A 16,415-nucleotide genomic window follows, 5' to 3' on the forward strand; every position below is an offset into this window, starting at 1 on the left:
TGCATTCCCAATGAAAAAGTTAGAAAATGCAAAAAAAATGGTTAAAGAGGATGTAGGTTTCTGAACGATGCATCATGCTGCCTTGTTGACAACATGACCGAGGGGTGCAGATTACTGTTCCATTTGAGAAGGGTGCTCCTCCCTCACTGCATAGCCCAGTGCACTGTGGTTCAGCTGAATCAAACTCCCTCAGTGGTAACATTGTGGGAGGAAACCCATCTTTCTAGAAAGAGATTACTCAATGTCTTTAGCAGTGGTTCCCAACCTGGGGTATTAGGATCCCTAGGGGTACTTGGCCTATCCACAGGAGGCAAAGAAAAGCTAGTTTGTTAAAAGGCTGTAGAGAAGCTCTGTTTATTATTGATAATTTGTTCATGTTACTTGAGCAGTTCTTCCAAAAACTACATTATTTACACAATCATATAACTATTCTTGATTTAGGCACAAAATATGAGGAAAGCTCAGTCCAAAAGATTAATTCATGTTTTTGATTAGATCAAATATACAATGGTTACAAAAATAACCCCTTATGAATATAAAAATATGACATGGATATGAAAATATGAGTTGATCAATAGCTTGAATCAATGAAAAACTGACTAGTGTATTTGGTTTTTGACAAGAGGTGCATCTCTGAAAACACAGTCAGTAGAAACTTCTTACAATCCCACAGATGAAACAAGCTGAAAGAGAGAAATCTTTTGCATCAACCAAACACACAAAAATATGCTATCTCAGAGAAAGAAATCTGCATCATGTGGAAGTTTATGGGATGAAAGTTCTTTGGGGTAAAAGTAAACTAAAGCATTCCATTGTGATTCACGCACAACACCCACTCAACTTTAAAAAGCCTTTAGAGTTATCAAAGACATCCAACACATAGGCCTACATATCGCCTGCAAGAATCCAACCCATAGGCCTACATATCGCCTGCAAGAATCCAACACATAGGCCTACATACCGTCTGCAAGAATCCAACCCATAGGCCTACATATCGTCTCCAAGAATCCAACACATAGGCCTACATACCGTCTGCAAGAATCCAACCCATAGGCCTACATATCGTCTCCAAGAATCCAACACATAGGCCTACATACCGTCTGCAAGAATCCAACACATAGGCCTACATATCGTCTCCAAGAATCCAACACATAGGCCTACATATCGTCTCCAAGAATCCAACACATAGGCCTACATATCGTCTCCAAGAATCCAACACCTAGGTCTACATATCGTCTCCAAGAATCCAACACATAGGTCTACATATCGTCTGCAAGAATAAGCCTACCAGTACATGGAGTGTAGGAATGGAGTGTGAGTGAGTGAATCAGATAGGTTCATCAGTATTCAAACCTCAACCCAACTCCTCTGAGCCCATACAGTCTTCTGTACCTGTATCAATGGATGTTTAATACAGTGTAGGTATGCTTCGGGAAGTTTTCGAGGTATACACACCGCAGATAGAAACCACTGGTTGACCTAGAGGTCAGGGAGCCAGTCTTCTATAACTCTGTACTGGTGAGAGTTTAACTGTCTGCAGACAAAACTATTCCGTCTTCCTATTTAGATAGTGTTCTTTCTCAGGTGGATATGTGACAGTTAACACATTATTAACAACCAGGTCTCCACAACGGCCAGAATATAAACTCTTCTACTCTCTCTGCAGCATTATGTGGATAAAGTACATTCATATTCCGAAGAGGCTGTAATACTAAAGTGACGTTCTCTTAATTAAAAGGGAAAAAAAAGCTTCACATTGTTTTCATCTATTGAACCTACTCTTAATTCACAGTTTTCACTCCATTTTTATAAAATAACATCAGTATGTTATCAACCCAATCCATGATATCAATATCAATCTCAGCCCATTACAACACAAATATTTTTGTTGTTGAATAAAACCAACTCCATTACACTATGAGCTGTATGTAGCAACAGCACCTTAACAAACCCTAACTAACCTCAGCAGAATCCTCAGACTATGACGCCATGCTCTTTCCTTCCCCATCATGGCCAGTAAAGAGAATGACAGGTAAGTCTAGTGAAGCTGGGGGCTAGAGCTATGTGATGACAGGTGTGCGAGGTGGCATTTTACTGTGCACTTCAGAAACTCGACAGACACCCACCACTCCTTTAAAACACTGGTGATCCATGTCCAATTAAGCCTCTGGTGCCTGGTGAAAGTTCAGAGAAGGCTGGTATCATTCCCAAGGCCCAGTTCTCATATCTCACTAGGGCAGCCTAAAACAGCAGAGCCCCTGTGCCATGTGCAGCCAAAGCCCTTCTTGTAACACTTTGTAATGTAATGTTTTTATTTCGGTAATTCCATTGATCATGTAAAGTAAAGCGCTCTTTCGGTGGAGGTGCCTCTTAGGTGGGACGTGAGGAGTTTGGTGGACACTCCAAGGGCATTAGGTGTGGGTTCGAGGTGAGACTGTCCAGGTGGGAGTTTACAGTCCAGTATAGTCTTAGGGAGCAGGGTCTGGTTGGCTCTGCATGCGTCTCTCTGCAGCTGCTGCCATGGTCCTGCGTCTCAGCATGGTCACGTCTGAGACAGGGGCGTCTTCCTCCAGAGTGGGCAGGTCCTCCTCGTCCTCTGGGCTCTTTCTCAAGTATTTCCTGTGGGGAAATGAATTGAGGTCAATGTGGGTTGTGTTCAGCAGACACGAAACGGAAGGAAAAGCTCAGAAACAGAGAGTAACAGGGAGAAAGTGTCTGAACCAGTCCAATAAGAAACTTTCATTTTGCTAAACTTTTGCTATGGTGTGTCCTAATGAACATGACAGTGATCTCAGTCATTTAGTTACAATAGATCTATTCTGCTACTGTAGTTACTCAGTAAAAGGGCCAGTGACTCAACCCTGAACTAACAAACAAGTATTGCCGGTGGTGACAGTACAGTACCTGCGTGCCTGTTGCAGCAGCTCATCCTTCCTCTGCAGCAGCATCTTCTGTCTCTCCTCTGCAGACTTGGAGAAACGGCTCCCTCTGACCTCCATGTTGTTCAGCTCGCTGGGAGCGGTCTCCACCCCCCCACTGGCACCTGCCCCCTCTGGGCCTGGGTTCACCTGCACGGGGGAACGCTCAGCCGCCTGGAGGGGGAGAGGCAAGACATCTTTAATCAACACCAGTTAACACCACAGTATACACCTTTAAACACATTTGACTAGATCCTGAACTCACGCCCTCTCTTTCTCTACCTAACCCTCAGAAAGAGGCAGTACAATCACACACAAGGGGAAAGTGTAGGCCTTCTGGGGTCTATATGTGGATCACCATGGCCAAAATACCCAATGAACTGGAGGACCTACCAGAGCAGGGAAGGGCACCACGATGCGTCCCTCCAGGATGTTGTCGGTGGTGACCTCCACTGAGCGGGTCAACTGCAGGTCCTGCAGCACTAAGTGGTAGGGAACCTGAGGAAACATTTCCTGGATCTGATGGGCCTGTGGGGAGTAGAACACTATGTTACCCAGCAGCCACCTCCATTCTAGTCAAGTCATATTGCTTCAATGAATACATTGAAAACAAAGCTGTTGAAGGGCAGGTGTAAAAACAATCTTCAAAGCTCAGATGATGCTTGCGAGACCTCTTGGAAGGATTAAACCTAGTCCAGGACTAAAAAACATGCTGAAAGGAGAATCCCCTGGTGTCCAGGGAGGGGATTAGAGTAAGGCTGTGACTCACCATGGTGTTGAGCTGAGAGTTGTTGGCCTGCTGAGCGATAGCCAGGATGTTAGTGGTGTGCATCACCTCTACTGAGAAACTAGGCAGCCAGCTGGCGATGCGGGAGCCTGGGAGGAGACATCACAATAATCACTACCTGAAATGTGCACTATAAGAAATGTGTCTAACAGTGTGATGTCTGTCGATGTGACTATCAACATGTTATATGCCAGAACTCATAATCATCAACCATACTCAATATAGTCCATTCAGTGAGATCACCTGTGTTGTAAAACAAGTCTGTATGGCCTTACCATCAAAGTGGAAGAAGTGATTGTGTTGGTTGAGGTGTTGTCTGGCGTCTGCAGCGGGGCCCCCAGGGCCCAGGTTGTTCTCCAGTGGGAGGCCAGCCCCCTGCTGCTGGCCTCTGGCCGGGCCTCCATCACCACTGATGTTCAGGGACATCCTGCATGTTGGACATGACGTGTCCTGCTCCAGCCACGACCGCAGGCATGAACTGAAGAATAGCAAACAGGAACGTTAATGTACACAGATACGCAGCAAACACAGGTACAGACACAACACTCTTAGTGTCAATCAAAATATCACCCACATAATGCCACATTCAATCAAGTGTGAGGAAATAATGACTCCTGGGATTTTAGAGGTGCCAAGGTGGCTGGGTCAATCTCTTACTTGTGGAAGAGGTGTCCGCAGGGCAGTTTACGAGCTGTCTGCATGGTGTCCCAGCAGATGGCACAATCATCGCTGTTGGCTACCAGCTCCTCGGCTGTGGCCACTGCAAACCTGATAGGTACAGAGCATAACAAATCTAGATCAACAACTGCACTAGTCTCATGAATAGCTAAATAGCTAACAGCTAGATAGCCCGTAATAAGAAAGCAGAGAGACTAGATTCACACAACACACACTGCTACAGCTTCATACACTGAGTCTCAGCTAAGAGTGAAAGAACACCACCCATCACCTAATAAGTAACAGTAGGGATGTAGTATATACAAGACAGTGAGAGCCATCAGCAGTCTGGTCAGTAGACAGACCTGGCCTCCATGTTGTTGATGACATGGAGGTAGTTCTTGTGGCGTCGGATGCGGCGCTGCACCTCATGGAACAGATACCTCAGCTGCATGAAGATCACCAGACTGGCCATGGACAGCCAGATATTACCAAAGAGCTGAGGGGAGACGGGAGTCAAACGTTAAAACAGCTCTAGGATATTACCAAAGAGCTGAGGGGAGACAGGGGAGTCAAACGTTAAAACAGCTCTAAGATATTACTTAAGAGCTGAGGGGAGACGGGAGTCAAACGTTAAAACAGCTCTAAGATATTACTAAAGAGCTGAGGGGAGACGGGAGTCAAACGTTAAAACAGCTCTAAGATATTACTTAAGAGCTGAGGGGAGACGGGAGTCAAACGTTAAAACAGCTCTAAGATATTACTTAAGAGCTGAGGGGAGACGGGAGTCAAACGTTAAAACAGCTCTAAGATATTACTAAAGAGCTGAGGGGAGACGGGAGTCAAACGTTAAAACAGCTCTAAGATATTACTTAACCTGTTGGGTCTAGGGGGCAGCATTTGCACGTCTGGATAAAAAAAATGTACCCGATTTAATCTGGTTACTAATCCTACCCAGTAACTAGAATATGCATATACTTATTATATATGGATAGAAAACACTCTAAAGTTTCCAAAACTGTTTGAATGGTGTCTGTGAGTATAACAGAACTCATTTGGCAGGCAAAACCCTGAGACATTTTCTGACAGGAAGTGGATACCTGATGTGTTGTATTGACTTTAAACCTATCCCATTGAAAAACACAGGGGTTTAGGAATATTTTGGCACTTCCTATTGCTTCCACTAGATGTCACCAGCCTTTACAAAGTGTTTTGAGTCTTCTGGAGGGAGATCTGACCGAACAAGAGCCATGGAACGGTGATGTCCCATTAGACACCTGGCGCGCTACTTCATGTTGGGTACCCTCGTTCCAATACGTTATAAAAGACTATGCATTCGTCCACCTTGAATATTATTCATGTTCTGGTTAAAAAAGGCCCTAATGATTTATGCTATACAACGTTTGACATGTTTGAACGAACGGAAATATATTTTTTCCCCTCGTTCATGACGAGAAGTCCGGCTGGCTTACATCATGTGCTAACGAGACGGAGATTTTTGGACATAAATGATGAGCTTTTTTGAACAAAACTACATTCGTTATGGACCTGTGATACCTGGAAGTGACATCTGATGAAGAGAATCAAAGGTAATGGATTATTTACATAGTATTTTCGATTTTAGATCTCCCCAACATGACGTCTAGTCTGTATCGCAACGCGTATTTTTCTGGGCACAGTGCTCAGATTATTGCAAAGTGTGATTTCCCAGTAAGGTTATTTTTAAATCTGGCAAGTTGATTGCGTTCAAAAGATGTAAATCTATAATTCTTTAAATGACAATATAATATTTTACCAATGTTTTCTAATTTTAATTATTTAATTTGTGACGCTGACTTGACTGCCGGTTATTGGAGGGAAACGATTTCCTCAACATCAATGCCATAGTAAAACGCTGTTTTTGGATATAAATATCAACTTGATAGAACTAAAAATGCATGCATTGTCTAACATAATGTCCTAGGAGTGTCATCTGATGGAGATTGTAAAAGGTTAGTGTATCATTTTAGCTGGTTTTATGGTTTTGGTGACCCTGTCTTTGACTTGACAAAACATTATTAACTGTCTCTAACTTGATATTACTAAATGAGCTGAGGGGAGACGGAGTCAAACGTTAAAACAGCTCTAAGATATTACTACAAGAGCTGAGGGGAGACGGAGTCAAACGTTAAAACAGCTCTAAGATATTACTAAAGAGCTGAGGGGAGACGGGAGTCAAACATTAAAACAGCTCTAAGATATTACTAAAGAGCTGAGGGGAGACGGGAGTCAAACATTAAAACAGCTCTAAGATATTACTAAAGAGCTGAGGGGAGACGGGAGTCAAACGTTAAAACAGCTCTAAGATATTACTAAAGAGCTGAGGGGAGACGGGAGTCAAACGTTAAAACAGCTCTAAGATATTACTAAAGAGCTGAGGGGAGACGGGAGTCAAACGTTAAAACAGCTCTAAGATATTACTTAAGAGCTGAGGGGAGACGGAGTCAAACATTAAAACAGCTCTAAGATATTACTAAAGAGCTGAGGGGAGACGGAGTCAAACATTAAAACAGCTCTAAGATATTACTAAAGAGCTGAGGGGAGACGGAGTCAAACATTAAAACAGCTCTAAGATATTACTAAAGAGCTGAGGGGAGACGGAGTCAAACATTAAAACAGCTCTAAGATATTACTAAAGAGCTGAGGGGAGACGAGTCAAATGTTAAAACAGCTCTAAGATATTACTTAAGAGCTGAGGGGAGACGGGAGTCAAACATTAAAACAGCTCTAAGATATTACTAAAGAGCTGAGGGGAGACGGGAGTCAAACATTAAAACAGCTCTAAGATATTACTAAAGAGCTGAGGGGAGACGGGAGTCAAACGTTAAAACAGCTCTAAGATATTACTAAAGAGCTGAGGGGAGTCAAACATTAAAACAGCTCTAAGATATTACTAAAGAGCTGAGGGGAGACGGGAGTCAAACATTAAAACAGCTCTAAGATATTACTAAAGAGCTGAGGGGAGACGGGAGTCAAACATTAAAACAGCTCTAAGATATTACTAAAGAGCTGAGGGGAGACGGGGAGTCAAACATTAAAACAGCTCTAAGATATTACTAAAGAGCTGAGGGGAGACGGAGTCAAACATTAAAACAGCTCTAAGATATTACTTAAGAGCTGAGGGGAGACGGGAGTCAAACATTAAAACAGCTCCAAGATATTACTTAAGAGCTGAGGGGAGACGGAGTCAAACGTTAAAACAGCTCTAAGATATTACTAAAGAGCTGAGGGGAGACGGGAGTCAAACGTTAAAACAGCTCTAAGATATTACTTAAGAGCTGAGGGGAGACGGGAGTCAAACATTAAAACAGCTCTAAGATATTACTAAAGAGCTGAGGGGAGACGGGAGTCAAACATTAAAACAGCTCTAAGATATTACTTAAGAGCTGAGGGGAGACGGGAGTCAAACATTAAAACAGCTCTAAGATATTACTAAAGAGCTGAGGGGAGACGGGAGTCAAACATTAAAACAGCTCTAAGATATTACTAAAGAGCTGAGGGGAGACGGGAGTCAAACATTAAAACAGCTCTAAGATATTACTAAAGAGCTGAGGGGAGACGGGAGTCAAACATTAAAACAGCTCTAAGATATTACTAAAGAGCTGAGGGGAGACGGGAGTCAAACATTAAAACAGCTCTAAGATATTACTAAAGAGCTGAGGGGAGACGGGAGTCAAACATTAAAACAGCTCTAAGATATTACTAAAGAGCTGAGGGGAGTCAAATATTAAAACAGCTCTAAGATATTACTTAAGAGCTGAGGGGAGACGGGAGTCAAACATTAAAACAGCTCTAAGATATTACTAAAGAGCTGAGGGGAGTCAAATGTTAAAACAGCTCTAAGATATTACTTAAGAGCTGAGGGGAGACGGAGTCAAACATTAAAACAGCTCTAAGATATTACTAAAGAGCTGAGGGGAGACGGGAGTCAAACATTAAAACAGCTCTAAGATATTACTAAAGAGCTGAGGGGAGACGGGAGTCAAACATTAAAACAGCTCTAAGATATTACTAAAGAGCTGAGGGGAGACGGGAGTCAAACATTAAAACAGCTCTAAGATATTACTAAAGAGCTGAGGGGAGACGGGAGTCAAACATTAAAACAGCTCTAAGATATTACTAAAGAGCTGAGGGGAGTCAAACGTTAAAACAGCTCTAAGATATTACTAAAGAGCTGAGGGGAGTCAAACATTAAAACAGCTCTAAGATATTACTAAAGAGCTGAGGGCAGACGGGAGTCAAACATTAAAACTGCTCTAAGATATTACTAAAGAGCTGAGGGGAGTCAAATGTTAAAACAGCTCTGAGATCAAACTCAACTCTCATCTATCTGAATACTGTGGTTCTCTCTCAATTCATCTTTCCTCGATTACTCTCATCATCTGAGAGGAGACACCATGGACCTTCTCCTCCAATACAGTTGATGCGGTGAGGAGATAGAATGCAAGGAATCGAAGAAAGACAAACGAAGATAGAGCCCTTATTTTAAATTCAGACTAGTTCAGTCAGCCATCTTGTCGGCCTCTCGGTGGTGCTCTTACCCATTCAGTTAGTTCCCTTACTAATACCAGCCCATAGTGCTCCCGGCTCTGTCACTCACCAGCATGTGGATGTGGTGCATAAGGTCCAGGGACAGCATAGACAGCTCCATGATGAAGTCAGTGTAATAGACATAGGAGCCCTTACTCTCCCAGGTGCCTGGGTGGTTCAGATCCCACAGGTGGATGGTGTACCTGCAGAGAAACAGACTTAGTCAGAACCCTGCCCTGGTCACAATAATGCCTTTCTAGTTGGACATTTTTGCACCTATGCTTTTGAATTGTACACACCACAAATCAATCAAAAGTATTTATAAAGCCCTTTTTACATAAGTAGCTGTCACTAAGTGCTCATAAAGAAACCCAGCCTAAAACCCCAAAGAGCAAGCAATGCAGATATAGACGCACAGTGGCTAGGAAATACTCCCTAGAAAGGCAGGAACCTAGGAAGAAACCTACAGTGGCAAGAAAAAGTATGTGAACCCTTTGGAAATACCTGGATTTCTGCATAAATTGGTCATAGAATTTGATCTGCTCTTCATCTAGGTCACAACAATAGACAAACAGTCGGTTTAAACTAATAGCACACAAACAATTACACGTTTTCATTTCTTTATTGAACACACTGTGTAAACATTCACAGTACAGGGTGGAAAAAGTATGTGAACCCTTGGATTTAATAAGAGGAGGTTGACCCTCCTTTGGCAGCAATAACCTCAACCAAATGTTTTCTGTAGCTGCGGATCAGACCTGCACAACGGTCAGGAGGAATTCTGGACCATTTCTCTTTACAAAACTGTTTCAGTTCAGCAATATTCTTGGGATGTCTGGTATGAACCGCTCTCAAGGTCATGCCACAGCATCTCAATGGGGTTGAGGTCAGGACTCTGACTGGGCCACTCCAGAAGGCATATTTTCTTCTGTTGAAGCCATTCCATTGTTGATTTACTTCTGTGTTTTGGGTCGTTGTCCTGTTGCATCACCCAACTTCTGTTGAGCTTCACTTGGCAGACAGATAGCCTAACATTCTCCTGCAAACTGTCTTGATAAACTTGGGAATTCATTTTTCCGTCAATGATAACAAGCTGTCCAGGCCCTGAGGCAGCCCCAAACCATGATGCACCCTCCAACATACTTTACAGTTTGGATGAGGTTGATGTTGGTGTGCTGTGCCTTTTTTTCTCCACACAGTGTTGTGTTCCTTCCAAACAACTCAACTGTAGTTTCATCTGTCCTCAGAATATTTTGCCAGTAGCGCTGTGAACATCCAGGTGCACTTTTGCAAACTTCAGATGTGCAGCAATGTTTTTTTTGGACAGCAGTGGCTTCTTCCGTGGTGTCCTCCCATGAACACCATTCTTGTTTAGTGTTTTACGTATCGTAGACTCGTCAACAGAGATGTTAGCATGATCCAGAGATTTCTGTAAGTCTTTAGCTGACACTCTAGGATTCTTCTTTACCTCATTGAGCATTTTGCGCTGTGTTTTTGCAGTCATCTTTGCAGAATGGCCACTCCTAGGGAGTAGCAACAGTGCTGAACTTTTTCCATTTATAGACAATTTGTCTTACCGTGGACTGATGAACATCAGGGCTTTTAGAGATACTTTTGTAACCCTTCCCAGCTTTATGCAAGTCAACAATTCTTAATCTTATGTCTTCTGAGATCTCTTTTATTCGAGGCATGGTTCACATCAGGCAATGCTTCTTGTGAATAGCAAACTGAACTTTTGTGAGTGGTTTTTATAGGGCAGGGCAGTTCTAACCAACATCTCCAATCTCGTCTCATTGATTGGACTCCAGGTTAGCTTACTCCTGACTCCAATTAGCTTTTGGAGAAGTCATTAGCCTAGGTGTTCACATACTTTGTCCAACCTACACTGTGAATGTTTAAATTATGTATTCAATATAGACAAGAAAAATACAAAAAATTGTGTGTTATTAGTTTAAGCACACTGTTTGTCTATTGTTGTGACTTAGATGAAGATCATATCAAATTTGATTACCAATTTATGCAGAAATCCAGGTAATTCCAAAGGGTTCACATACTTTCTTGCTGTCGAGAGGAACCAGGCTCTTTAGGGTGACCAGTCCTCGACTGTGCCAGATGGAGATAAGAGTGCATCGTCATTAAGGACAGACCAGCATCAACTTATTTTTGCTTGCACTAATCAGTAGTTGTAGATCATCACTTAGCTTATCTCTCACTGGGCCAGGCCAAACGCGCACCTCCCCAAAATTCACAACCAACGCAGCTCTGCGCACGCGTTCCTCTATTCATTTTAATGTGTTGACAGTTGGAGAAATTGGTTGAGTCGCGTTGAGAATTCAAAAAGTACGAAAGCCAACGGTCCAACATTCTAGAACACTGTGCGTACACGTTTTGGACTCTGATAGGCGCTTAATGCTATGGGTGTCCAGACAACACAAAGCAAAGCAACAACTCATACACTTGGCTACTGTTTACAGGGTTTTTGTATAATGTTTTAGCATAACTAATTAATGAACTACTCCAATAAATACAGCTGCCTGCAAGTCATCATGATCACCCTCTGTAGCACAAAGCAGTCTTTCAACGGGTGCTCATGGTAACACATCTAATAGTATGCTAATATTAGAACTGGTTCATTCTAGATCCGCTATGTCATCTGTCTTGCAGTGCAAGAGGTTCTGCATTCTGCAAGGAAGGGTCTTACCTCATGATGACATGTCCAGTCCGCACAGTGACCAGCAGACACTGAAAGACAGAGAAAGACATAGGAATTATACATAAGTATTTTATACATTCTTTTTTTTGTGGGAAACAAATGTTTTTAGATAAACGCCTAAAATAAGGTCTGTGGTAAACACAGGCTTAGGAGATCTGATATGTTTTGTTCTATAAGAATCTTCATCAGCTAACATCAGTCACTTTTTCCGAATTGTTTAACATTTATGTAATCAGAAAAAGCACATAAAGGCTTCATAATTCATAAAGGTCATGTTAACTGACTGAAATTCTCTCATAGAACAAAACGTATAACATATCCTAAGTCTGTGTTAACCTCAGACCTTATTTTCGGTGTCTATTCCAAAACCCTATTCTTTCCCCATAGGAATTGCTGAATGAACCAGAGGTAACTAATTTCCGTTTATTAGAACAGGTTCACCAGCTCACAAGCTGGTGAGCTCTTTAGGGTCAGGTCCTCACCTCGGCAGCCATGAAGGAGAGGGTGTGCATGCCATGGGCAGCACCCAGCAGACCACAGCCAGACCACAGCAGCCCAGCAGCAGGGACACCAGTAGGGTAAGGACACGCACATGGCTGTTCATAGAAGTAGTGGGGGAGAAGGACAGCTGCAAGGGGGAACAGGTACACATTAACCTACTGTATACACTCATTCAGAAAGAGAGATTACTAATCACAGATGTAGACGGACATGCACACCTACATATAACTTGTACTTTCATACAAAGAGTGACCGACACACACAATAACAATTTAGGGGTGGTTGCAGACTTCATGGCTACTCTTTCAATAGACTTTCCCGTTGAGCATGTTTTTGGTCAAGAGGTAAGCTTTATCTGGGCAGTGTCACTGCAGCCCCATACTGTACTACTATCACATGCTCAAATAACACGTCTAGTGACACACAACAATATTGACACAGGTACAGTGACACACATACAGGCTTGTTATGCAGCCTTTCATCCAACTTTTACTGCAGACAGCAGCAACAAAGTACAGCATTCCAACAGGTACCATGTCAGCTGTTATAATAAGGGGCAAACCTAACACCCATTGATTTCAGACAGAGATGTCGTTCTTCACAATATGGTGTGATGTTCTGTTTTCCTATAGCTACAGCACACTACCTAAATGTTCATCTTAGTTTTTTTGTACTCCCCCCACTCTGTAGTTTGAGTCTATGAAGTGACTGAAACATTAGCTAAACCTAAGACCCTGGCCTACATACATACAGCAAGAACTAGGCTTATTAATAGGTCTGGCCTGGACCTGAAAGAGACCCGGTCTATGGCAGTCACTGTGGCTGAATGTATAGCCAACAGCGTCATATCACTGGCATCTAACATGGGTACATTGTAAACAAGTCAACAAGGTCACAGTACAGTGGGTGGGCCCATCTACATTTTGTCATTTCAGTTTTTTATTCAGTACTCTAATAAGTTGTCATGCATACTGTGTAATAGCACTTGTTACCCAAAATAACTAGTTTTATAACATATATATATATATAAAAAATGAATTGAACCTTTATATCATGCCGTTACTCATAATTATTTAAAACTACTTATGACAAATGTTGTTATATAGCTGTTATAAAGGTTAATGAATGCATTCATAAAGACACCAACAGTAAAGTGTTAAGCTATCTTAAGCTGAATGCACCAATGTAAGTCGCTCTGGATAAGAGCGTCTGCTAAATGACTAAAATGTACTGTTAGAGGTTTATGAGACGTACATATTCAAAGCGGTCCTTGCACAGCTGGACCATGAGGTGGAGGAAGACCAGGGCAGAGAACCACAGACACCACATGACCACCTCCTCCACCATCTGAACGTTCAGCACCCCGAAGATGAAGATGAACTTATAGAAGATGAAGTTCCAGAACTTGTCCTTAAGGTGCTGAGGAGAGAGAGGAGTGGAGTAGAGAGGAGATGGGAAGAGAGAGGGGTGGAGAGAGGAGAGGTCAAGACATTAGAACATGGATGGAGTGGTCAGAGTACACTAATAGACTCAAACCACCAGTGTGGATTTCAATGATAAGATCTTGTTTTGCAGACTATTTGTTGAGGACATTTGTACTATAGTTTACATAAACACAGTTAGATGCCTAACCTTCAATAAGGTGACATGCCAAAAAGCAAACACTTGAGAAAACATGCAAGTACCACGTTGACATGTGAGTACACACAAGGCTTATAAATTATCCCAAATATCAGTTATTAGGTTACCACCACAACTCCAAGCCTCACCTGCTTCTCACTGACTCGGAGGGGCCCAAAAACCATGCACTGGATCATCTTAGCAATTAACATCAGAGAACAGCAAGCTGTATTCACCAACACCTGAGGAGTAGAGAAGAGCAGACCACTTAGTAACCATGTAACAACTAAGTAACATAACAACAATATTTGCTTCTTGGCTGAGTTGAGCCTATCTTGAATAAGACTTACCCATACAAAGAGACTGTCAGTGACCAGGTACCACATAACAGTAGTCGCCAATTCTGTATCTGCACCCACAACATCATCGCTAGTCACATGTTCTAGGCCTAGGCCGCCTCTATTATCCCCTTCTAAGGGTGCAGGTGGTGGAGGCTCGTCCATGTCTGGAACCCCAAACCCCTGTTCTGTCACAGTAGTGTAGGCACTGAAGATGCTTCCAGCCAGCAGAGCCACACTCAGCGCTGTGTAGGTCTGCAGACTGGGCCAGGGAAACCTCTCCAGGAATAGCAGAGGCATTTCAATGTTAATGTTGGAGGTCTCTCACACACAAGACTTGTGAAGTTAGGCCTAATAGGCTTGACACTGATTTCCACCACACCTTAGCTCTGTCAACAACCTGCAGGGAAGGAAAACAAATCAGTAAGGCTACTGTAGGTAATGGTAATGCATGAAACTAGGTAGCTAGTGTAACGGTAGTAAGCCTGAGCAACACGCCCTCGCTGTCTAGTACTAGTTTCTAGTGTTGTTTCACTGGCCAGAGACAGTTGTAGAGGGCTAGCTGAGCAGCTAAACTTGCTAGTTAAGTTCATATTGTTATTAGCTAGCTAGCTAACTATCTACCGCTATCAAAACAACGCCCATTTTGGTCCAGCTAGCTAGTGAGTGCTAGACTAATGTTGCATGGAAGCTAGCTAGCTGTTAGCTACAAGTTTAGACAGCTAGCTAGCTACCCAATGTTGTATAGTTCAAATAAAGCAATAAACTCGTATAGAGGACATGATATTGCTTATAAATTAGCACTTTAGCTTGCTGTCTGTCTAGTTAAAAAAGTCAAAACTCCCTAGCTAGCTAACGTTACCTGTCCCAGAGTCTATCTGATGTTTCCGTACTCGGCAGAGGTTGCTAACTAGCTAGTTAGCTAGCTGGTGATTATGAAATACACCAAACCAGTCTGGTTCAAATTTGAGAAAAGACATTTCACTCAACTTACAAATTAATAAATTTGACATTAACTAGCTAACTTCATGTCCAACATCAAATTTCCTCTTGTTGAGGTTGACAGTAGACTACGTTAAAATTCCCCGATCCGTGGTTATTGCTGCGTTCACACAATATTCGGAACTAGGAAACTCGGACATTTCCATTTTGCTAAGTCGTTGACCAAGGCACGTGTATAAATTCAACCAGTTAGCAAGTCGGACATTTCCGAGTTTCCTAGTTCCGTCTAGTGTGTGAACGCGGCATATGTTGACGACATCTTGTTTATTTGTCACTGGCTGGAGATATACAATCTATGCTGGAGACCCAGGACATGAAATTCTGAGCGTCATCACAACAACTTTCAAAATAAAAGTCTATCAAGTGCAATGTTGTCCAGTAAAATCAAGTTTGGGGTGTTACTGTTTACACGTAATCAATTACATGTCTAATTAGGAAAAACAATTACCTGTAATCACTTACTTTACCAGCAAAAATATTGCAAACAGATTACAGATACTTGTGAAAAACTGGATGATTACTTCTTGGATTACTTTTTTATTCAGAAAGGATGTTTGCAAAAAATTAATTCTGACATCTTTCTGTTTTCTCAATGACTTTCAATTCAACATAAAAAAAGGTGCAAGTTTAAGTTTGCCACACCAAATGAGTTTGATGGATCCTTTTTATCTTTATTCTATTGACTCTTAAGGAAAAAGTCATCCAAAGGTAATGTAACTAGGATTACAGTTTTGTGAAAGTAATCAGATTTTGTTACTGAGTTTGTGTTATCCTAGTTACATTACTGATTACCAGTTTGTAATAGATTACATTTAGAACATAACCTACCCATCCAAAAAAAAAAAAATGTTTTATTAATTCATGACAAAACCTGTTTACAGCAGGTATAAAAGGTGCAGTCAAATAATTATGCACTAGCTTCCTCAACAATGCAGTAGAGTTATCAATAATAACAATGAAAAGAGTCAACCCTATGTCAAATAAAATGCTATTTTTCACATGAGCCAAATACAACAGGTGTAGACTTTACCGTGAAATGCTTACTTGCAACAATGCAGAGTTAAAAAGTAAGAAAACAAATTTGGTAAAGAAAAAAAAAAAATAGTAACACAATAAATTAACAATAACGAGGCTACAGTATATACAAGGAGTACCGGTACCGAGTCAATATGCAGGGGTACAAGGTTGTTGAGGTAATATGTACATGTAGGTAGGGGTAAAAATTACTAGGCAATCAGGATAGATAATAAACAGAGTAGCAACAGTGCATGTGAAGAGAGTGAAAAAGTGTGAAAGTGTGTCTATGTGTG

General features: G+C 41.9%; 1 protein-coding gene across 1 annotated transcript; it reads right to left on the bottom strand.

The window, feature by feature from the left end:
* Nucleotides 1–329: 329 nt before the first annotated feature.
* On the bottom strand, nucleotides 330–15,247 carry LOC100380762 (E3 ubiquitin-protein ligase AMFR). The gene is given in 15 exon segments (XM_014127293.2): nucleotides 330–2,619; nucleotides 2,905–3,092; nucleotides 3,312–3,446; nucleotides 3,688–3,794; nucleotides 3,981–4,183; nucleotides 4,363–4,473; nucleotides 4,728–4,861; nucleotides 9,002–9,134; nucleotides 11,633–11,673; nucleotides 12,127–12,173; nucleotides 12,176–12,272; nucleotides 13,400–13,564; nucleotides 13,915–14,007; nucleotides 14,116–14,503; nucleotides 14,966–15,247. Coding segments are annotated over 14 exon segments (1,893 nt in total). The 5' UTR covers nucleotides 14,404–14,503; nucleotides 14,966–15,247; the 3' UTR covers nucleotides 330–2,468.
* Nucleotides 15,248–16,415: the final 1,168 nt, after the last annotated feature.

This window comes from Salmo salar, chromosome ssa11 (genome assembly GCF_905237065.1).
Source record: "Salmo salar chromosome ssa11, Ssal_v3.1, whole genome shotgun sequence".
Taxonomy (NCBI): Eukaryota; Metazoa; Chordata; class Actinopteri; order Salmoniformes; family Salmonidae; genus Salmo; species Salmo salar.